Source organism: Gossypium hirsutum, chromosome D13 (assembly GCF_007990345.1).
Source record: "Gossypium hirsutum isolate 1008001.06 chromosome D13, Gossypium_hirsutum_v2.1, whole genome shotgun sequence".
Lineage (NCBI taxonomy): Eukaryota > Viridiplantae > Streptophyta > Magnoliopsida > Malvales > Malvaceae > Gossypium > Gossypium hirsutum.
Window position 1 is genome coordinate 41,168,043 of NC_053449.1, and position 25,424 is coordinate 41,193,466.

Sequence of the window (25,424 nt, forward strand, 5' to 3'; positions counted from 1 at the left end):
AAACCTAAATAAGCGGGTGGACTTGGGATTAGAGCTTTAAAGATGAAGCTTTTGTTTTAAAGTTGGGTTGGTGAATCATTACTAAAAGCCACAAATTGTGGGTTAAAGTCCTATTATTAAACTATGTTGAGGGTAAGACATTTGTAAAACAAGTAAAAAATGCATCGCCAACATGGAGCCAATTAAGAAAAATGAGTACTCTAACACTTGGTTAGGGAATAGTGTAAAACCCCTAACTCGTAACCGTTACTGGAATAGGTTAAGAGGCATTATCGGACTTTCAACTCAGTTTAGATCGATAATTTATCAAACATTTAACAGATAACATTTCATGTAAGTAGTTATCAATCATTCATATTCATAACATGTTTAAATCGAGCATACCAAGCTTAATTTATACTTTTGGGATTGAATCGATAATATATAAAAGTTTTGAGAAAACTTAGAAAAATTTTCGAATAAGGGTCACATGCCTGTGTACTCAAGCCGTGTGGCATGAAATAGACTTGATTTAAGCCACTTTTCACACCCCAAAACACAAATACCTAAACCATTCATATAATACCAAATTCACGTACAATATGAGCAACTATAAACAACCATTTCAATGCACCTATATGCCATTTCAAACCCAATCATTTACATACTCAAATCAATACCATTGGTGCATTTAAACACATATCAAACTAATATGATTTAACCTCATACCTATCCTAATATCAAATAACATTCAAGCATTTTCCAATCACCAACTCATCACATATCAATATTATCATATGCATCAAATCCTTCATAAGCAAACTTGCCAAAACATATCATCTTATACACATTTGACCATTATAACAACTAAGCCAACTCTCATGGCTTAAGAACATCAAAACACATAACTAGACAATAAGCTAAAGTAACCAAAAACATATTCCCATAAACTAGCCTATACATGACATGTTTACACAACTTCCATAAGTTCAAAAGTACCGAGAAATCAACTGGATAGTGTGATGCTTATCTCCGACGTCGTCCGAATCGAGCTAGCTAACGAACCTCTATAAAACACAAAGAAATAAACTGAGTAAACATTAAAGCTTAGTAGGCCCGTATAATAGAATTAAACTTACCACATTGCATAATTTAAGCAATTAAATCAATATGTCCAACTCGAATATTCAAATGTCTATCACACATACACCTCAATAGGTTAGAGTCTCAAATATGCATATAACCAACATTTCATCCATGAATGATTCAATTTGGCGTTCAACTCACATAGCATTTCATTCATACATTTCATAAAATCTCGTTTCCAGTTCCATACGTCTTCATAACACATATCATATTTCATCTATACAATTCACATAGATCATATTCCATTTCATTCTCAATCATATAATCGGTAACAGTATAATACCCGTTGAACCTAATGAAACATCCAAGGATACTCGGGTGATACACACTATGTGTATTAATCGATAATTGGAAACACGAAAATTTACACATTTTTACATACCCTTTTTAACTTAAAATCATACGGTTTCAATAAAATTCTTGTCGAAAAAATAATTAATTTTTACAAAATAATTAAAGTGCACTCAAAATATGAACATATTGAATTTTAGTTAATTTTATAATTAATTTTGATGAATTTTGGTTATTTTCGACAGATATGCACAAATGGCGAAAAATGGCTCGGCAGACACTGCTAGAAGCGTAAAACCGAGAAGTAATTTGAAGTATTGAGGCAAACTAAATTTTAGCCTAAGACAGTTCAAAATTATATGTATTAGTTCATAATATAATTAATTTTTATTTATATCCAATTTAATTTGGGTTAATAAATTATTATTAATTAATTATGAAAAAGTGGTCCAGTTGAACTAAACCGAGTAAACCAAACCGACCAAGAAATGGACAGCCCAAAAACCATCCCAAGAGCTGACCCAAATCAGCTTATTAGCTGATTATTTAAGCTTGCAAAGATGCCCTTGAAGACTTGTTCAAGTTGCATTCAAACCTCTCCACAATTGGAGGCTTTATAGATTTTCCCCAAGCCTAAATTAGCAAAGTTGAAAATATCAACCTTGCCACATGTGTGGCAAGCCAAGGGAAGGCTCTTTGGCTGATAATTTTAGCATTCATAAATAATTCTTTTCACAGTCCCTGTGGGTACGATAATTCGACATTTACTTGTCACTTTATTATTTGTTGCGCTTGTGTACACTTGCACATTTCCGTCGTTCTAGTAATCCGTCAATTCATTATCATTTCTGCTCTTTCGAGCCATGATCGATAAGTTCATTCCGAGTTGAAGAACGGTAAGCTCTATCAAGCTGAAACAATAAGCACATAAGAGCTGATATATCGGTAAGCTCATACGAGCTATGGTGAGTCCGCAACAAATGCAGGAGCTCGACCAAAACGGTAACCCTAGTGACATGTCACTCGTATCCTACGATTTTCTATAGTTCAAACGGGGCTCGGTATTACTCAATACATTTCAAATTAAGCAATTCAATATCGTTTATTTCAACCATTCAATTCACATATATATATACATATTCATTTCATACAATTGCAATTAAATGAAAGTTCCATTCTAATTATACGAACTTACCTCGAGTTTCTCGGATGGAAATTATCAACTATTCGTCCACTTTTCCTTTTCCTCGATCTAATCCCAATCTTGAATTATCTTGATCAATTAAGCATTCAAAGTTGCCGAACCCTAGCTTCCAAAAATGGCTTTTCTTTCTTTGGTATTCGGTTGAAAAAGAATAGAAGAAGATGACAATTTGTTTGGTTTTATTTATTATAACTTTAATTACTTAATTACCTAATTAACCTTTAAATTACACCAAATTTCAAAATTGCCAAGTCAATATCTTCCACTAACTCATTTATGGAAGAATTACCATATAAGGACTTGCACTTAAAGCCCTATAGCTATTTAATACCTTTAGCTATTAGAACTTAACTTTTACGCTTTACGCGATTTAGTCCTTTTTACCGAATTAAGCATTCAAACAGTAAAATTTCTTTACGAAACTTTCACCTAATAATTCTATCATGCTGTATAATTTAATATAATAATAAAATTAATATTTTAACTTTGAATTTGTGGTCCCAAAACCGCTGTTTTGATTTGACCCAAAAACGGGATGTTACAACTCTCCCCCCTTACGGATTTTTGTCCCCGAAAGTCTTACCAGTGAATAGGTTCGGATATTGCTCTCTCATAGCATCCTCGATTTCCCAAGTAGCTTCTTCAACACCGTTTCGATACCATAAGACTTTCACTAAAGAAATTTTCTTATTTTTCAGTTCTTTGACCTCGCGAGCTAATATTCTGATCGGTTCTTCGTTATACGTCATATCAGACTATATTTCAAGCTCAGAAGGAGAAATCACATGCGAGGGATCAGATCGGTATTGTCAAAGCATCGGTACATGAAAAACGTTGAAAATTTTCTCGAACTCATTCGGTAGAGCTAACCGATATGCCACTGGACCTACTCTCTCGATGATCTCATACGGCCCGATGAATCTCGGACTCAACTTGCCCTTACGACCGAATCTAAGTATTTTCTTCCACGGAGAGACTTTCAAAAACACCTTATACCCGATCTGAAACTCAATATCTTTCCGTTTCAAATCTACGTATGATTTCTTTCCGTTTCAAATCTACGTATGATTTCTAACGATCTGACGCTACTTTCAGACTATTACGAATCACTTTCACTTTCTGTTCAGTCTCTTTAATCAAATCAACCCTGTGAATCTTATTCTCACTAAGTTCAGCCCAACACAAAGGTGTTCGGCATTTGCGACTGTATAAAGCTTCGTACGGTACCATTTTTATACTCGATTGATAGCTGTTATTATACGCAAATTCAATCAATGGCAGGTATCGCTCCACGTACCTTCAAACTCAAGAATACAACATCTCAACATATCCTCGAGTATCTGTATAACTCGCTCAGATTGACCATCTGTCTGCGGATGAAAAAATAGTACTAAAGTGTAGCTTTGTACCCAATGCATCTTGTAATTTCTTCCAAAAACACGATGTAAATCTCAGATCTCTATCTGAAACAATGGATATAGGTACTCCGTGCAACTTCACAACCTGAGAGATATATAGCTCAGCTAACTTATCAAGTGAATAATTCATGCGTACCGAAATGAAATGAGCTGACTTAGTCAGTCTATGGACAACTACCCAGATCATATCTTTCTTACTTGGTGACAGAGGCAAACTTGGTACAAAATCCATCGTGATTCTGTCCCATTTCCACTTGGAAATCATAATTGGCTGTAGTAACCCAGACGGTACCTGATGCTCAGCTTTGACTTGTTGACAGATTAAAAATTTCGAAACAAATTCTGAAATATCACGTTTCATGCCATGCCACCAATAGAGCCGTTTCAAATCATTATACATTTTCGTGCTTCCTAGATGAATAGATAAAAGGCTAATATGTGTGTCATTCAAAATTAGCTGAATCAACTCTAAATTTCTTAGAACACATAATCGACCTCTAAATCTTAAACAGTCATCGGAATCAATTTGAAACTCTGAATCAGGGTTTGAATTACATTGAGCTCGTTTTGCTAATATTTCATTATCAACTTTCTGAGCTTCACAAATCTACTGCAAAAACAACAGTCTCACTTTCAACTCAGCTACAACCGATCCGTCGTCAGATAGAGTCAACTAAGTATTCATTACACGTAGAGCAAACAAAGATTTTTGGCTTAATGCATTAGCAACGGCATTTGCTTTTCCTAGATGATAATCAATTACTAACTTATAATCTTTTAGCAACTCTAACCATCGTCGTTGTCACAAATTCAAATCTCTCTAAGTCATTAGATATTTCAAACTCTTGTGATCAGAATACACATGAAATTTCTCACCAAACAAATAATGGCACCAAATCTTCAATGCAAACACAATGGCTGCTAACTCTAAATCGTGTGTCGGATAATCCTTTTCATGCGGTTTCAACTATCTCGAGGCATAAGCTATGACTTTGCCTTCCTGTATCAAAACACAACCCAGGCCGTTCAACAATACATCACTATAGATCACAAATTCTTTATTCGATTCTGGCTGTACTAACACTAGAGCTTCAGTCAATAGGGCTTTCAACTGATCGAAACTTTTCTGGCACTTCTCGGACCATTCAAATTTTTCATCTTTTTGAAGCAATCTCGTCAACGGAGCCGCAATCATCGAAAAGCCTTTCACAAATCGTCTATAATAGCCTGCAAGTCCCAGAAAGCTACGAACTTCGGATACATTTCTCGGAGGTTTCCATTCCATTATTGCAGAAATTTTGCTCAGATCAACTCTTATACCCGATGCTGACACTATTGTCCTAGAACTTATACCCGATGCTGACACTATATGTCCTAGAAAACCAACTTCTCGTAACCAAGATTCACATTTACTGAACTTTGCAAATAACTGTTTATCTCGCAGAGTCTGCAACACGATTCTCAAATGCTCGGCATGCTCAGTTTCATCTCGTGAGTAAATTAATATGTCATCAATAAACACGACAACAAATCGATCCAAATACGGTCTGAAAATCCAATTCATTAGGTCCATAAAAACAGCAGGTGCATTCGTCAAACCAAAGGGCATAACTAAAAATTCATAATGGTCATACCGTATTCTGAATGCAGTCTTCGACACATCTGATTCTTTGACTCGTAACTGATAATAACCCGATCTCAAATCGATCTTTAAAAACACTGTAACCTCTTTCAACTGATCGAATAGGTCATCAATTCGCGGTAGAGGGTATTTGTTCTTGATCATTACTTTATTTAACTATCTGTAATTAATACACATTCTCGTTGACCCATCTTTCTTCTTTACAAACAATATCGGCGCACTCTAGGGCGAAAAAATTGGTCGTGCAAAACCTCTATCTATCAATTCTTGCAACTGAGCCTTCAACTCTTTTAATTCGATCGGTGCCATTCTGTATGGAGCTATCGATATCGGTGTCATTCCTGGTACGAATTCAATGCCAAATTCAACCTCTTTGATTGGCGGTAAACCCGGTAATTCTTCTGAAAATACATCCGCAAACTCACAAACAACAGGTACATATTCAATTTTGGATTCTGACACCTTTATATCCAGTACATATGCAAGATATGCATCATAGCCCCTTTTCACACATTTTTGAGCTTGTATAGACGATATCACAATTAGTAATTCATTCGAATTATTAGAATCAATCCGAAGAATTTCACTGTTCTGACATTTCAATTCTATGGTCTTCCATCTATAGTTCACAACTACATTATGCAAGGTCAGCCAATCTATACCCAGTATCGCATCAAACTTATCAAATGGTAGAAGTATTAAATCATCCAAAAAATAGTAACCCCGAATTATCAAAGGGCACTTCTTACAAATTTTATCAACTAGAACAGACTTGCCTAAGGGGTTCGATACTTTAATTACAAATTCTGTAGACTCGAAATGTAAACTCTTTTTAAACACTAAGTTCATGCATATGTAAGAATGGGTTGATCTAGGATCTAGAATGCAACTATATCAGTGTTGTAAAGAGAAAAAGTACCGATAATCACATCTGAAGATGAGGCGCTTGTGTACAAATAGCATAAGCTCGATCAGGCACTCGTGCCTCAGATCTCACAGCTGAATCTCTCGTAACACCTCGATTCCACTCATATTTCCCATGTTTCGAGCTGGTCGTCCTCTAGCAGTCGTATTACTCACTTCCACTGGTTGATCTCTTTTAGCTGTAGGTTTCTCTGGATAGTCCCGGAGATAGTGATCCAACGATTTACATCTAAAACACGCTCCGCTCATCACTCTACATTCACTATAATGGCGTCTGCTACAATGCTTAAACTCAGGTCCAACATTTCTAACATTGCCCACACTTGCAATCGACGTCGTCTGAGGTTTAAAGCTGTACTATCTGACCTCTCTATCTCAAATCAAAATCCTCGCAGAAGTAGTGGAACGAAGATGATACTCTCTAAATTTCTTTGATGCGGATTGATGAGACTTTCCCGCAAATCTTTTTCTAACATCTTTGGCTTCAGAATCAACTTTTCTTTTCTCTTTACCAAGCTCTTCAGCTTTAAATGGTCGTTCAATCAGAACAACGAACTCTTTCAACTCAAGAATCCCGACTAGCAATAGGATATCTTCATTCAATCCATCCTCGAATCCTTTACACATTATAGACTCGGTAGAAACACATTCACGAGCGTATTTGCTGAGTCGTACAAATTCTCGCTCATACTTAATTACTGTCATTCGGTATTGTTTCAATTCAAGGAATTTCTTTCATTTCTGATCGATGAACCGTTGGATGGTATATTTCTTTCTGAACTCAGATTGGAAGAATTCTTAAGTAACTCTTTCTCGCGGAACAATAGATATTAGTGTATTGCACCATTAGTACGATGTATCTCTCAAAAAAGATATATCACACTTCAAACATTTGTCAGGTGTGCAGGAAAGTTCATCAAAAACCCTAATCGTGTTTTGAAGCCAGAACTCAGCTCTCTTAGCATCATCACTAACTGTAGCTCAAAATTCTTCAGCCTCATATTTCCTTATATTATCAACGAGAGGTTTATTCAATCGCAACAGGTCTGTACCTTGAGGCATCACAGGGATCAAGTGAGGAATAGGCGGGGGTGGAGGTTGTTGAGTAGCCGGGTTTGCTCGAACAAATTCTGTGAACCATTCATTTAACACTTGGAAGAAAGCTTGTTTAGCTTCTCCTCCCTGACTTCCCGTAACGAGACTAAATTCAAAAGGCGCAGTCTCTTGAGCGGGAGCTGGCACATTACTTTCAACGTCGTCAGCTACGGCTCGATTTGGATCTATTTACTATATAAAACATAATTCAGAAGTTGTCAGGAGATACCACACTATCGCAGCATGACATGTACAGCTAGACTCGTATATTCTACGGTAGTCCTAGAATCGACTAAACCGTAGCTCTGATACCCTTAAATGTAACACCTTACCCGTAACCGTCGTCGGAATAGGTTAAGAGGCATTACCGGACTTTCAACTCAGTTCAGATCGGTAATTTATCAAACATTTAACAAATATCATTTCATTTCAGTAATTATCAATCATTCATATTAATAGCATGCTTAAATCGAGCATACTAAGCTTAATTTATACGTTTGGGACTGAATCGATAACATATAAAATTTTTGAGAAAATTTAGAAAAATTTTCGAATAAGGGTCACAAGCCCATGTACTCAGGTCGTGTGGCATGAAATAGGCTTGATTTAAGCCACTTTTCACACCTCAAAAAACAAATACCTAAACCATTCATATAGTACCAAATTCACGTACAATATGAGCAACTATGAACAACCATTTCAATGCACCTATATGCCATTTCAAAACCAATCATTTACATACTCAAATCAATATCATATGTGCATTTAAACACATATCAAACTAATATGATTTAACATCATACCTATCCTAGTATCAAATAACATTCAAGCATTTTCCAATCACCAACTCATCACATACCAATGTTATCATATGGATCAAATCCTTCATAGGGAAACTTGCCAAAACATATAATCTTATACACATTTGACCATTATAACAACTAAGCCAAATCTTATGGCTTAAGAACATCAAAACACATAACTATACAGTAAGCTAAAGTAACCAAAAACATATTCCCATAAATTAGCCTATACATGACATGTTTACACAACTTCCATAAGTTCAAAAGTACCGAGAAATCAACTGGATAGTGTGATGCTTATCTCCGACGTCGTTCGAATCGAGCTAGCTAACGAACCTCTATAAAACACAAAAAAATAAATTGAGTAAACATTAAAGCTTAGTAGGCCCATATAATAGAATTAAACTTACCACATTGCATAATTTAAGCAATTAAATCAATGTGTCCAACTCCAATATTCAAATGCCTATCACACATACACCTCAATAGGTTAGAGTCTCAAATACGCATAGAACCAACATTTCATCCATAAATGATTCAATTTGGCATTCAACTCACATAGCATTTCATTCATACGTTTCATAAAATCTCGTTTCCAGTTTCATACGTCCTCATAGCACATACCATATTTCATCTATACAATTCACATAGATCATATTCCATTTCATTTTCAATCATATAATCGGTAACAGTATAATACCCGTTCAACCTAATGAACAATCGAAGGATACTCGGGTGATACACACTAAGTGTATTAATTGGTAATCAGTTAATTCATTATCATTTCTGCTCTTTCAAGCCATGATCGGTAAGCTCATTCTGAGCTGAAAAACGGTAAGCTCTATCGAGCTGAAACGGTAAGCTCATAAGAGCGGATATATCAGTAAGCTCATACGAGCTGTGGTGAGTCTGCAACAAATGCAGGAGCTCGACCAAAATGGTAACCCTAGTGACATGTCACTCGTATCCTATGATTTTCTATAGTTCAAACGGGGCTCGATATTACTCAATAAATTTCAAATTAAGCAATTCAATATCGTTTATTTCAACCATTCAATTCACATATATACATATTCATTTCATACAATTGCAATTAAATGAAAGTTTGTTTCTAATTATACGAACTTACCTCGAGTTACTCGGATGAAAATTATCGACTATTCGTCCACTTTTCCTTTTCCCCGTTCTAATCCCAATCTCGACTTATCTTGATCAATTAAGCATTCAAAGTTGCCGAACCCTAGCTTCAAAAAATGGATTTTCTTACTTTGATATTCGGTTGAAAAAGAATGGAAGAAGATGACAATTTGTTTGGTTTTATTTATTATAACTTTAATTACTTAATTATCTAATTAACCTTTAAAATTAAACCAAATTTCAAAATTGCCAAGCCAATATCTTCCACTAACTCATTTATGGAAGAATTACCACATAAGGACTTCCAGTTTAAAGCTCTATAGCTATTCCATACCTTTAGCTATTAGAACTCTACTTTTAATCTTTACACGATTTAGTCCTTTTTATCGAATTAAGCATTCAAACAGTAAAATTTATTTACGAAACTTTCACCTAATAATTCTATCATGCTGTAAACTTTAATATAATAATAAAATTAATATTTTAACTTCAGATTTGTGGTCCTGAAACTACTGTTCTGATTTGACCCAAAAACGGGCTGTTACAAATAGAACTCTTAGGACACAAATCTAGGGCCCCTTAACTGGCAGGGTAAAAGTTTTCAAAAGAGCTTTTAATAAAACTGTTCTATTTTTATTAACTAAAGAACTGAACTTAAATAGAGAAAAGAGTCCTAATCTTAATTGGGAAAATAATTCCCTTATTCTGATAAACTATTAAAACATAAGGGAGAATAGTTCCTTTATTATAATAAACTACCAAAAGATAAAATAAAATATTCCTAGAATATGAATAAAACTTATCTATCTAAATAAGATTTATCTACTTAAATAAATTTAATATATATATTTCAACACCCTCCCTCAAGTTGGTACATATATATCAATCATGCCCAACTTGTTTACAAGAAAATCAAAGCTTGTCTTAGAGAGCCCTTTGGTGAGTATGTCAGCAATCTATTATTTTGAATGAACAAACGACATGCACACTTGGCCTTTTTTAATCTTCTCCTTGATAAAGTGTCTATTAATCTCAACATGTTTAGTTCTGTCATGCTAGACTGGGTTGTGAGCAATACTAATGGCAACTTTGCTATTACAGTACAACTTCATTGGTGAAGTTATTGGTTTCCTCAGCTCTTCCATAATTCTTTTTAACCACATCATTTCACAAATTCCTTGAGCCATTGATCTAAACTCAGCCTCTGTACTACTTCTTGCTACAACATTTTGTTTCTTGCTTCTCCAAGTCATAAGGTTTCCCCAAAAAAATGTACAGTATCCTGATGTAAATCTTCTATCTGTTATTGAGCCTGCCCAATCTGCATCTGCATAAGCTTCAATTCCTCTTTGTTCAGATTTTTTGAAGAATAAGCCCTTTCCAGGTGAACTCTTCAAATATATTAGAATCCAAAATAATGTTTCTTCATGTTCCTCCATTAGGGGGTGCATAAATTGACCCACTAAGCTCATTGCAAAAACTATGTCTTGCTTTGTAGGTGATAAGTAAATTAACTTACCAACTAATCTTTGGTACTGCCCTTTATCAACTAACCGACCTTCTTTATTTCTGAATTTTACATTTGGATCAATTGGTGTGTCAACTGGGTGGCAACCACTCATCCCAACCTCTTTTAAAAGATCAATCACATATTTTTTCTGAGAGACCACAAGACCCTTCTTTGATTGAGCAACTTCCATTCCAAAAAAGTATTTCAAAGGACCCAAGTCTTTGATCTTAAACTCCAATGCTAGATGCTTCTTGAGACGCCTTATTCATCCACATCATCTTCTGTAAGGATGATATCATCAACATAAACAATAATAACTGCTATTCTACCTTTTTGTGAATATCGATAGAACATTGTGTGATCAGCTTGCCCTTGTGAGTAACCTTGTTTATTAACAACTTGAGTGAACCATTCAAACCAAGGTCGAGGACACTGCTTTAGACCATACAAAGATTTCTTGAGTTTACATACTCGAGTTCCAAATTTTTCTTCAAAACTTGGAGAAGGATCCATGTAAACTTCTTCTTCAAGTTTCCCATTTAGGAAAGCATTCTTCACATCTAGCTACTGTAAAGACCAATCAAGATTAACAACAATTGATAAAAGAACTCTAAGGGAATTTAATTTGGCTACTGGAGCAAATGTTTCAAGATAATCTATCCCGTATATTTGAGTGTACCCTTTAGCCACCAACCGGGCTTTGTATTTATATAAAGATCCATCTGGTTTGAATTTGGTTGTGAACACCTATTTACAGCCCACTATTTTTTTCCATGTACCTATTTTTTCAAGAGCACACATCTCCTCTAAAATAGCCTCCTTCCACTCAGGAACCTGTAAAGCATCTTTTACATTTTTGGGTATTTTTACAATATTGAGACACGAAACAAAGGCTGAGAATGTCGAAGACAAGGCTTTATAGGATACAAAGTTAGGTATGGGATATTTGACAATATTTCTAACACCTTTTCTTTTAGAAATTGGAATATCTAAATCATAAAATTTATTGGCTGGATTATGAGCTTTACCTGAATTTTTGACAAGATCTTGCGGGTCGGATTCTTGGTAATGAATCTGGTGGATTCTACTTTCTTGATTTCGATTTCTTCTTGAGTAAACAATTAACTCATCTGTTTGTTCTTTATTCTCATGATCAGATTCTACACCTTCATACTCCTTTTTATTAAAGTTGACATTATTAATTTCTGTGTTAATTATAAATTCACCTTCCCCATTATTAGAATCCTTATGTTGTATATTCCTAGTCTTTTCTTGATCAATTATAGAATCTTCCTTACTATAATTCCTTCCTTGAAGATTAGAATCAAAATAAGATTGTGTTTCAACAAACGTGACATCCATGGTAACAATAATCTTCCTATCAATTGGATCATAACATTTGTAACCCTTTTTATTATAAGCATAGCCAAAAAAGACACATTTTTTGCTCTAGGATCTAGTTTACCTTGGTTGTGAAGATAAACAAAAACACTACACTTAAAAACTCAGAGGGATAAATCGGAGATCAATTTAGAGTTAGGAAAGTTATCTTTAAAGAGATGAAAAGGAGTTCTATAGTTTAAAGTTTTACTAGGAATTTTATTAATAAGATATGTAGCTGTTAGCAAGAAAGATAACGTGGTACCTGACTAGTGAACATCAAGGCTCTAGTTACTTCCAAAAGATATCGGTTTTTTCTTTCTGCAATCCCATTTTGTTATGGTGTATTTGTACAATATCTTTGGTGGATTATTCCATGTTTGGTTAAGAAAACACCTAATTGGTCACTAAAAAATTCTCTACCATTGTCACTCCGAAATACTTCTATTTTCACACCAAATTGTGTTTTCACCATAGTATAAAAAGAATGAAGCACATTTTTAACTTCAGACTTATCTTTTAATAAAAACACCCAACAAATACGAGTATGATCATCAATAAATGTGACAAACCAATGTTTTCCTGAAAAATTTGAGACTTTTGAAGGTCTCCAAACATAACTATGAATTAACGAAAAAGGTTTAAAGGCTTTATATTTTTGAAGTGGAAAGAATGACCTATGATGTTTAGCCAATTCACAAAATTCACAGTGATATAAAGAAGGACTTTTTTTTTAAATAGATTAGGTAACAAATATCTTAAATAGTAAAAATTAGGATGTCAAAGCTTATAATGCCAAATCATAATCTTATCAAAATCAGGAACATAATTTAAACATAAAGTAGTTGTTGGTTGACTTAGATGGTCGTCGTCAAGAAAGTAAATTCCACCAAATTCTTTAGCATTACCAATCATATTCCCCGAGACCATGTCTTAAAATTTACACATAGAGGAGTCAAAAATAACATGACAATCCGAGGACTGGGATAATTTATTGATCGATATGAGATTACAAGCTAGATTTTGCACATGTAAAACATCATGTAAAACTAAGAAAGACGAAATTTTAACAATGCCCTTCCCAACTATTGCCGAGAATGACCCATTTGCTACTTTGATCTTTTTGTTTCCTACGCAAGGTGTGTAAGTTGAAAAAAAGAAAATGACTACTAGTCATGTGATCACTAGCTCCAGAATCAACAATCCACGTGTTTGTTTTACAAGGCTTGACATTGAAAAAATAAAAAAATCAGTACCTGATTGGGCAAAAGAGGAAGAAGGATTATTGGATGAGTTAGGAATAGAAGAATTCATCCGAAATTGTGGTGATTGAAAAAGCTTGTGTAGATGCTCTAATTGTTCCTTAGTGAATGAAGACCATTCCAAAGAACTTTGGCCTTCATAATTTCCATTAGTTCTTAAGATTCGAGATCTCACTTCAGCAAATTCTTTATTTAAACCAGCCAGAAACAAAGAAGCTCGTTCATTCTTTTCTTTTTTCATAGCTTTTACACCATCTCCGGGACACTCCTATTCATCATTATAACACTGATCCAGTTCTTGCCAAAGAGACGTCATCTCGTTATAATAAAAAGTAACTTTCTTTTCCCCTTGCCTAGCTTTCCAAAGTTTTATTTTTAACTCAAAGATCTGTGAATCATTTTCTAAATCTGAATAGGTGTCTTTCACAGCATCCCAAAAATCTTTAGTAGTTGGGAGAAAAAGAAAAGGCTTACCTACGGATGCGTCCATGAAATTAATAAGCCACACAATTATCATAGAATTTTCTGACCTCCACTTGCTTATCTTTGGATCGCCCATCTGTTGTTGCTTGACTTCTCTATTTAAATGACCTAGTTTGTCACGCCCATCAATTGCTAATTTTACGGACTGCGACCATTCCAAATAATTCTTGCCATTCAACTTGTGAGATGTCAGCTGAAAAGAAATGTGAGACGCCTCTGTCCCTTGAGTCATTGTACTCTTGGTAGTTGTTTCAATGGTAGAACTTTCTTCCTCTATTTGATTGCTGGATTTCTTATCTCCAGTGAAGGTTGTTTTAACCATGATGTTACTAGAGATTTAACCTAGCTCAGATGCCATGAAAGTTTTCAAGAGAGCTTTTAATAAAACTGTTCTATTTTTATTAACTAAAGAACTAAACTTAAATATAGATAAGAGTCCTAAAAATAATTCCCTTATTCTAATAAACTACTAAAACATAAGGGAAAATAGTTCCCTTATTCTAATAAACTACTAAAAGATAAAATAAAATATTCCTAGAATATGAATAAAACTTATCTACTTAAATAAGATTTATCTACCTAAATAAATTTAAAAACATATACATATTTCAAAAGGGGGAGTTCTTAACTTTGAAACAATTGGTGGAGGTATGGGAGACCAAAGGTCTAATCACCTTTTCATTGGAACTCTGGATAAGTGTTCAAAAATGACACTTTATGTTTGAATTAGTTCTTTAGTACACCAAGACTTTTAGTGGCCTGTGGAAATGAAACTTTTATGTTGGAATCTAAATCCTATAAATAGTTTCACTATGGCTAGTGCTTACACTTTTACTGTTAATAGAAGGAACCTTAGTGTTGAAAACAACTTGAACTTTCTACCCTAGTGAAAGCTTATTGGGAAATCTAAAGTCCTTAAAATACAAATCTTTCTTTGGAAATGTTTCCTTGAAATTGTCCCAACCAGAGCATTCTTTGGTAGTAGGGGAATAAATATAGAGGACAAGTGTTCATTATGCCTAACACACTGAGAAACATTTAGCCACCTACTAAGAGACCATGTAGTGATGAAATAATGGTAGAATCGAATTTGGCCAAGGGAGACTAACCAAAGCCTAGATAATATTATGCTTCACGAATGATTAGAGAAAAACTTAAATGACAAGAATTGGCATCATGCCTATAGAATTCCTTAGAAAGTGATTTTTGCTTCTATGTTATGGTAAATTTAATTGTCTCAAAATGTCCTCCCTTTTCATGGAAGAGTCGAGACAAATCAAGTAACCCCTATAACTCTTTCCAAAGTTGCGGAATTTCATGCTCTATCTACCCCTATAGATACAGATTACCTACAATGATAGGTATCAAATAACAACCATCCCTCTCAAGATGATTTAAACTAAACACGGATAGTTTTGTACTTGCTAATCTTGGAAAGGCAAAGACATATATGATCATGGGAGATAATATAATAAATTAGGTTATTAGAGCTTATAGTCATATCTCACATGCTACGAGTGTTCAAGCGGAGTTATGCACTTTTAAAGATAGTCTAATGCTTGTTAGGGATAAGAAGATAGCTAATATTATTGTAGAGCTTGATGCTTCGGTTGTTATTAGTTTGATTCGTAACAAAAATTTGATGAATCCCTTTTTGTATATCCTTAAGTAGTCTAGTTAATATCCTCTAATCGTGGACTTTTCACTTTTGTTGTCGACAGCCACCGAACTATTTATTACCCATTATGCGTGCCGAGTCCATCAGAGGTATGTTTAATTAATCTATTAATGTTCTTTATGACAAAAAAAAAAAAAAAAAGCGAAGAAAATCCTGAGCCTGAGGGGTTGGTTTACTTTTAAGTTTTAACCGACAAATCTTACCATAGCTGACGAGCATCCCGCATACCTGCCCAAGTCGTAACATAGTCTACTGTGTCTAACAAAAATAAAGGGAAAAAAGAAGAAAAAAAAAAAAAACGTATTTGAACGCTTGTTTGTGTCTTGACTCTGTGGTGATCTTGTTAGGCTCAGGCTTTACGGCACTGATCCGCCGGATCTCGTGGCCGAGTCTCTTTCTCTCTCCATCGTCCCACCGAAAACCTTTATTATCCAGTTGTAGATCAAACATTCAACGCCAAAGGGTTACTTAAGTGAATCCGCGCAAGAAAGAAAGAGTAGATGAAAGGGCACGAGAAATTGACTCTGCTTCTATGCCTAATATGGACTGCAACCATCCTTTACGGCGAGATGTTCTCCTTTTACATGCCCTTTCTCTTCTCTTGCTCTTGGCCTCACCTTTCCTCATCCTCTTCTTCCAATCCCACTGTAATTTTCTTGTCGTCTCTTGTCACTAATTTGTTCTTCATTTTTCTTTTTTGTTTTATTGATATTTGAATTGATCTCACTTCTATTACTATTATTAACATGTTCCAAGCTGAGAATATGTTGATTTTAGGAGATGCAATTATAAAAGCAAATTTACTTTTGAAAGGGTTGAAATATGCAGAAATTTGAGTTCTATTTAGCTAACAACAACAAAAAAAAAGACAGAAAGCAATCAGTGGCGGGGTTTAGTGTCTTTTTGATAAATTTTACGTTTTAACTTTCAACATTGGGATATTTTTGGTATTAACAACTGTGCTATCGATTCCTGAGGCTTTTTGCTTTCAGAAGATATGGTGAAACCCAAACTTTAATGATTCAAAGCTAATTCCCTATATTTGATTAAATTTTAATTACCCTAAAAGATTACTTATTTATGTGTGAAACGCTCTACTCATTTTTATCTTTCCGAATAAAAGAAAGTAGCAAAAGCATCAAATTAACATTTGTTATCAGATCATTTTTCTTTCTGTTATTTACTTAGATAAACTGGAATGATGCTTATTTAGTGCTAATCTGTTACACCTAGTACAAGGGAATCTAGTGTTTGAACTATACTCATAACACATTTCAGGAATTCTTGGCACCTGTTTAAGTTCCTTAAAACTATAGTGTGCTCAATTAATGATTCTCTGGGTGTGATTATGGATGATAACACTGTATAACTCAAATAGAACACATTGATGCAGTTTATTGCGCATTTTCTCATGCTCATGAGCAAATCAACAGAGGAACTAACAGTTTTTGTTTTGCAAGTTTAGATGAACGGAAAAGGTTATGCGGCTGATTATGTCAAAGTTGCTGTTATTGCTGATCCACAGGTATGCTTGTCCTGGTCCTGTTATTCATCCTTGTTGCATTCTAACATATATTTGTTGTCTTTAACAGATCATGGACAAAACCTCCCTTCGCCTGCCGTCTAAATCACTTGCTTTGGAGTTTGTACAATTCTATACAGATTTGTTCATGCGCAGAGCCTTTTTCTCATCCATCCTTCCTTTCAAACCAGAAGTGATTTTGTTTTTGGGTGATTATTTTGATGGAGGTCCTTATTTATCAGATGACGAGTAAGGCTTGTAACTATCTGTTTTTACTTGAAACTTCATTTTAGCTACTTTGTTCGAAGTTAAATCATCCATGGAAGTATGCCCTTTCTGGATCTGGCAAGCTTTGCCAGATGAAATTACGTAACATCTTTATTTCAAAATGAAATTTAAGGCATTAAACACATTCTGGTAAATAAAAAATTTTACGTGTAACATCGTGTTGTCTCACATGGATGCTTTACAATAAAATTTTCTTCTTCTTTTTTCCCCCAAATTTCTGTTTGGGAGTTTGAATATTTCCACCATGCTTATGCTTTTATATGCATATTATGAGGCATTACTAGTACTACTACTAACACCATCAAGATCACCTCTTCGTATCTTTGCTTCACTATATTCTTTGTCTAATTAGGAACAGGTTTTGCTTTGAAACTCTTCAGTTACCTTTCTAATTTAGAGTGCCCTTGACATTGTTTAGTTGATCAGATGGCAGGAATCGTTAAGCCGTCTGAAGCATATGTTTGGTCTAAATACAGAAGAAATACATTCCACTGTTAAAGTTTACCACCTTCCTGGAAACCATGATATTGGTTATGCAACTCTTCAGTCTCATAAACCAGAGGTATTTACTCGTGTTAATATTAAAAATGAGGTTTACGTTTTTAGAACTAAGCATGATTTAGTTCCAGTACTTTTATTTGCATCATGTGCATGGAATGACTGTGATATGGAAAAGAACGAATTGAAGCAAGAAAAAGATTAAAACTAAAGGAGGGCCAGAATGATAAATTTCTGAGTAATTTTGGCAGCATTCATTTAAGTTAAAGGAATGGCTCAGAGGGTCCAAATATGATTGATGTTAAATGTATCTATCTTACTGCTGTGATAGAATATGATAAGGAGAGAATTGGAGTGTGGAAGTGACTGAAAATGAATGGAGATCTTAGGCGAGGGCTAAGTTAAGTGTTACATTTAATAGGAAGTGTACGTATAATGGAGAGTTAAATTGTTATAGATGTGACCTTTACACTTTTCAGTTTGAAATTTTCTGAATATGTAGTTCTAATTTGCTTCAAGTTGTTGGATTAAGGGATTTCTTGGGTTCAGTTGAGTAAAATTCATTGTCTGTGACTCTTTATGTTATTCGTGAAAATTATATGTTGCTTTTTTGACAAATATGGTTGCTCCACTGTCTTATGCTTTTGGTCCTTTTTTCTTCAGAAATAGATTAGCTCATAGTTTTACATCCATGTAGGTGGTTAGACGGTATGAAAAAGAATTTGGGAGCAGAAATTATCGATTCATGGTTGGAAAAGTGGAGTTTGTAGCTGTTGATGCTCAAACTGTGGATGGTAAACGAGAAGGCATCTGATTCTTGCCTATCTATTGTAATTTTTTGTGCTAGGGATCTGATAGCATAAAACTTGAATTTCTTTGATCTTCTCCTCATTTTTTACTTTCTCCTTTTTTCCCTAACATATAACTATACAAATGCCTGTAATTCTACTAGGAAGTTGTTTTATCTTCCAAGTTGAATGAGACTGTTTCTCAAGACAAGAAGTAATGCTTCTGCAATATTGCATGTTTTATGCCTTAGTTTGTCTGTTATAAATTCTCTTGTGAGTTCTCTTTAGTTGCTATCACGTATGAAATAATTGAGTCATTAATATGTCATCAAATGTCTCAAATGAAATTTATATACAAATATATTGCGTTCTAATTGAGACACTAAAAATGTAGGGACCTTTAATTTTCTTGGTTGATATATGTCCCCTCGTGTTTGAAAAAGGCTCTCTAACTTTGCACCCTTTGCAGCGAATCAAGAAGGAAGTGTTGCTTCAGCAACTTGGGATTTTGTTAGCAATGTCTCATCAGGTTTATGACATTGACATTTGACTTGCATTCCCATGTTTTGTCAAGTTTGGACTCAACTGTATAAATGATTTTTATCCATTTATCACATTTCTTTAGATCGTCAATTACACCCAAGAGTTTTGTTGAGCCATATTCCATTATATCGGCGGGATTGGACCGATTGTGGACCACATCGTGGCTCTCCAATTATCAATCAGGTATTCTGGTTTATTATTATTATTATTGTCATCATCATCATCATCATCATCTCTGCGTTTTGTTGAATGAACATTATTTTTTGTTGTATGCATTTTATACAATTCAAGAGGTATTATTTGTCCCTCTATAGTGTTTCTCAAATTTGAATCTAATTGGTATTAAAACTTACGTATTCCTACACTTTTCGTTCTCAGCGAATACGGCATAATATTTATGATAAAGAAGTAAGGTAAGACTCTTCCTATTTTCTTCTTCCCATAACAGGAATCTACTGGCTTTTGAAGGTTATACTCTCTTGATGGTTGAAATCATTATGCAGTTATCAGAACTACATCACTGAGGAATCATCTAACCAATTGCTAAACTTAATCAGACCAGTATGTTTAATCCTTTCCTGAGCTGATCTTGTACGTGGGCATACTCATTCATGGATATAAATTCGTATGTATGAATGCTTGCATGTATGTACATAATGCTTGCACGTACATATATATGTTTGTGTCCGCATATACATATATGTATGCATGCACACACACTTACACGCATATATGCATACATATGTACATAGAGAGAATTTTGTCGGACTTGCATTAGAAAACTGATGTTTTAAGACATTTCCAACAACTTGCCTGAGACATTTTTGTGGTTTTGGCAGGTTATTGTTTTATCTGGTCATGATCATGATCAGTGTACAGTGGCTCATGAGTCAAAGGGTGGACCTGTAACAGAGGTGAGCATATGATGTCTTAACATATTTACCTTTTATTCAGGACTTGACATGTTTAGCTGATAACATGCAGCACACTTTAGGGACTATAAGCTGGCAGCAAGGGAACCTCTATCCATCTTTCATGCTGTTATCTGCTAGAAACTCTCCACTCTCAGATACATCGTTGCCAGAAGAAGCTGTACTTACTCGTCTGTGCTTTCTTCCAATGCAAACACACATTTACATATGGTAACTATTTAATAAGGAATAAATGGTTGTAGTTTCCACTTATGAGCTTTAATATAGGTCTGAGTAACATTTCTTTGAAAATCTCAAATTTCAGGTATATAGTACTATTTGTTTTGACCATCCTTTCTCTCCTTCTGTGGCCAACAAGTGGTCTGAGCTTTTGTTATCATCGATTTGATGATATGGTGGAATGTGTCAGAAAGTTGATAAACATGTATAGAGATGAGACAAAAGAGAAAAATGAAGACGAAAATTGCGAGTATGAGATGATTTGGGGTGCAGATGGATCGATGCATCTTGTCAAAAAAGTTTTAACCCAACCTGTCACACGCACAAATGATATAGGCGCAGTAGAGAGGTGCTTCAGATCAATATTTCCTTATTTCTCAGTCCCATTAATAAGTACCTTTAGATGAAAACTGTAGTATTACTGTATTAGTATATTTTGGCTTTTATTTGATTAGTTATATGTTACTCATTGCATACCGCCATTTGTAAATTTACTAGGTATTCCCTTTTGAGATTGATATTTGCAGAACTCTTAATTCTTTCTGATTCCTTTTCCTCTTGTTTCCATTGTTACAGGGGCAATGCTGTGATGAGAGCAACTGCTAAAAAGAGTGTTAATCAGCTGACAGAGGTCTGCTTGAGTATGGAAACAAATGCAGATTCTGAGGTTGATCCAAAGAAGCTACCACCTAGAGGAAGCAAATCAAAGGCGAAGGTGGTAATAAAGAGATTTGTCCGCACATTCCGAATGCTTATTCTCATTGCTGCGGTGAACGTTCCTCTATACATGATGTTGTTGTTCAAAGATTGGATTGACAAATAATCGTATCAAACATGGTGATATTCTGCAAAACTGAGTTTCTCCTTTATACAGTTAGGCATATCAGGCTAGTAGTAAAGCTTCAATTTGAATTGCAAGTTGATCTTTTGTTTTTCTCTAATATTCTAACTAATAGCTAGAAGCGAGTCCTCTTTTTTGCATTATGTGGTTTATAATTTAAAGCTTGAGAATGTGAAGATAATTTCTTAATGCTTCAATTTTATTAGGGAAAATCCCGAAATTACACATGGATTTTGGATATTCAATTTGATATAGAAATTTGATTTTGATTTAATTTTTGGATATTAACATAGTTAAATTTGTGCACTTATGACATAAAAAAAATGGGTTTTATTCACAATTTAGCTTTCAAAATTTACATATTTTTTCATATTGGTATTAAATTTTTTTTATCCCATATTAGTTTCCGAACTCTTTTTTCGTTATACATGTTGGTTCAAAATTGAAATTGGACCTTAAAGAAAGGACCCAAGCAGAAATTAACATGTGGATGATATTATCCTATGTCATGATAATTAATGCTTATTTTTGGAAAAGCTTTCTTATTGGTTGGATTTCTATGGATACACTACGCCTACTTTTTGATATAGTGGAACATCAATGATTAGGCCTTCGGGCCTATTCTTTTGTCCAGTCTTACAGTTTTATTTTTGATAAGACAAAATCCATATGCCTGCTTGATTTGGATAGAGATTCTGATCTTCTCAACAAAATGATATCCATCCAAGCTGGATATGATAGGTTTGTCTGGAAATTGAATTTTAATGTCCTTTTCTCGGTTAAAAATGCTTATACGCATTTTTATCAAATAAATTACAGTACTTTTATGCGGGATCTTCAACAAGCTGCATGGAAATTTTTTTCGCATTTCAAGATCCCCTTTAACATGAAAAATGGAAGATATGTAAAAATAACCTTCCCACTAAAGATCCTCTACCCAGGAGGCTCTCAACCAACGACTCCTTTTGTCCCCTATGTAAAGAAAATAGAAAAATCGTTGATCATCTTTACCTAAGTTGCACCTTTGCAAGACTAGTTTGGTTCAGATCCCATTTGTTCTCCACACGAATTCCTTGAATGGCACTTTTACTTTCAACTGGATACTTTAGTGGCTTCAAGATAATGATATCTTAACTGAGTTCTTAAGAAGTTTCTACACGAATATGTCTCGCACGTTTTGCATTATTTGGAAGTCAAGAAACCATCTCATCCTTAGAGGTACAAGTCCTTGCCCCTTCGTTGTGACAAAAGAACTCTCATATATGTTTCAATCAATCCTCAATTCCTTTTCACAAAATGTCAGCCATTCTCAATAGCAAGGACTTCAATTGACCCACCCTTTAGATGCCATTAACATTCAATGGTCGCTTTCTCTCATCATTGTTCATAGTAGACAAAATAATTTAATTGGAGGATCAACAATTGCTTTGAATACCAATGGATTTCAACTCAAATTTGTTCATAGTTTCAGACTTGCTAACAAGCTTCTTGCCCATATCCTCATCCTTTGTACTATACTCCTGCTTTTTAGAGCTCATAACATCAAATCTTGTAGGTTGTTGAGTGTTGACAAGAAATAGAATAACATAATCCCTGGACGCTTTTAAGTAAGATGGAAACTTCAACCTGCCTTTAAAGATATTAATCTCTCATTTAGGACATAACATTGTTTTGCATTTAGCGAACAAATGTCAATTAAAGAGCGAGGCTTTCCATTGGGTTGGGACCTCTTCTAAATCTTTCATTAGCAATTACTTGGCCTTAATTATTCTTGTCCTTATACAAAAAAAAGCCTAAACTTGTTTTCATCCACGGTAAAAACTTCTCCAAAAAAAATCAAAGTTATTTAGGCTAAATCATTCACCACTCAACAATTCATATTTGATTTGCCATAATCTGGTGTAGCAGATTAAATTAGTTTTCACATTTGAAGAGCTTGATTACAAGCATTTTTATTGTGTTTTAATCAAGTTTTCTTAGTTTCGTTTACATTCAATAAAAAGTGTAATTTGAGTCTTTTATTTACCTTAGGGGCTGAATGAGGCATAAGGGTAAGCTAACATACTTTGTGAGTGTGCAGGAGATCATTAGAAGGTGTACCAACTCAATACTGGTCGTTGTGTTGCAACATGGGGAGTTTGATGTCGCAACATAGGGGGTAGAGAGCAAGAATTCCAAGACTACCTTTAGTGTTCGACACCACCAAGGGATGTCACGATATACCCATGAAGTAACCCTGAGTAAGAGCATACTACCTTCGATGTCACGACACAGGCACTAGGGTGTCACGACACCAATCTTGTATGAAAAATACTTACAATCCAGGGGCATTTTGGTCTGCACAATCAAATATTAAACACTAGAGCGTTAGCTAACATAGGGTTGAGGACGACGACAACCCTAGACGACAACGCTAACTCTATAAATAGGCTTATTTAACACTTGTTATAGACAACTTTTCATACTATATAATTTTCTTTATAGTTTTAGTTTTCAGTTTTTCCCTTTTCTTAAGCTTTAGGTTATTTTCAGTTTTGCACTTGTTGGGAGATCTAGTTTGTGGAACTCAATCTACTCTTTTTGGATTTCGTGCTTCAATTAAATACAATTCAGGCTTCACTTAAAATTTCATCTCTTGATTTTCTATTAATATTCATCTTTTATATAAAGATTATTATGTTTTTGAGATCCATGAGGAACTAATCCTCTTATGGACGATTAGCGAGTGGAGGTATGATTAATTGATTGTTGTACAAGATTTTCTTAGCAGATTAGCTATTTGGGAGAGGATGAAATTAAACTCTAGGTTTGATGACCCTAGGAAGTCATCTAGGTGGGAATTAACCCAAAATTGGTATGACCTATCCGCGAACACCGTAATCCCAAACCAGTTTGGACTGTGAGGTTGAGAGATAAGTAGTTCTTGATAACTCATTATTCTAGTGGAAGATCGAGAGATCTTGCTAGGGTAACGACTAGTTGGTTGAACAGGGAACCTGAAGAAACAGGTAGTTATGACTATTGAAGCGAGCTAGTCACCCATGCTTAGATTTGATTAATTTTTCACAGCAAATTTCCCAAAGTTTTCCATTTATATTATTTTATTTATTTAGTTGTTAAAAACTCTCTTTATGTTTAGTTGTAATATAATTTATTTAAAGTACTAATTAGCTCTATTTGTGCTTAGGTTATTAATTTAGTGCTCGCCTCCCTTGGGACGATCCTCGAAGTACTCACCTACTTTGTTGTAGCTATATTACAATCTGAACCGTATACTTGTGATGCCGCTTATTTAACATATTTTGTGTAGGATTTCTACTCTAGATATTGGTACGTCCAGAGGCGGTCAAGTTGTTAGTGCCGTTGTCGAGGAGGCAACATTACTAGGTTAATTTTAATTATTACAATTAACAGAATAATTAGGAAATTCTTAAATTATAGATACGATTTTATTATTTTTTTCTTTTCTTATTTTTGTTAACATATTGTATTCCCTTGTTAGGTTTAGAGTATGACTCATAGTAGGGGAACACCTATAGAGCCAACCACGGATCCAGAAAGAATAATTTGTAGGAATCATCGACAACAACAACAATAGCAGTAACAACAGATGCAGAACCTACCACTTGTTGTGGGCAATATACCTCGTGAGATCCCACTGTTCGACAAAGCTAACGGTAACCCACTAGACTTACCACCACTACTATAGATACCTGTAAATATGGCGCGTAACCCTAAGAGAATATGCGTTACCAAATCTAGATATAGTTCAGGGGAGTATAATGAGGCCAACTATTACGACCAATAATTTCAAGATCAAATCAACAATAATTCAAATGAT

At 34.6% G+C, this 25,424-nt stretch overlaps 1 protein-coding gene across 5 annotated transcripts; it reads left to right on the forward strand.

Annotated features, from left to right (window-relative positions):
- Positions 1-16,131: 16,131 nt before the first annotated feature.
- Positions 16,132-21,857, forward strand: LOC107920406 (uncharacterized protein C630.12). Of its 5 annotated transcripts, none has more exons than XM_016850113.2 (13): positions 16,132-16,599; positions 17,418-17,477; positions 17,545-17,723; positions 18,189-18,324; positions 18,958-19,054; positions 19,518-19,577; positions 19,674-19,774; positions 19,970-20,004; positions 20,095-20,152; positions 20,431-20,505; positions 20,576-20,733; positions 20,828-21,091; positions 21,319-21,857. In XM_016850113.2, the coding sequence occupies exons 1-13, from the start codon at positions 16,453-16,455 to the stop codon at positions 21,563-21,565; spliced, it is 1,617 nt and encodes a 538-aa protein (XP_016705602.2). In that variant the 5' UTR covers positions 16,132-16,452; the 3' UTR covers positions 21,566-21,857. The 5 variants fall into 5 exon arrangements, with proteins under 5 accessions (XP_016705602.2, XP_040965657.1, XP_016705601.2 ...); XM_016850112.2 differs by having other exon boundaries at positions 16,164-16,599; positions 18,958-19,066; XM_016850115.2 differs by having other exon boundaries at positions 16,460-16,599; positions 17,413-17,477; positions 18,958-19,066.
- The last annotated feature ends 3,567 nt before the right edge of the window (positions 21,858-25,424 follow it).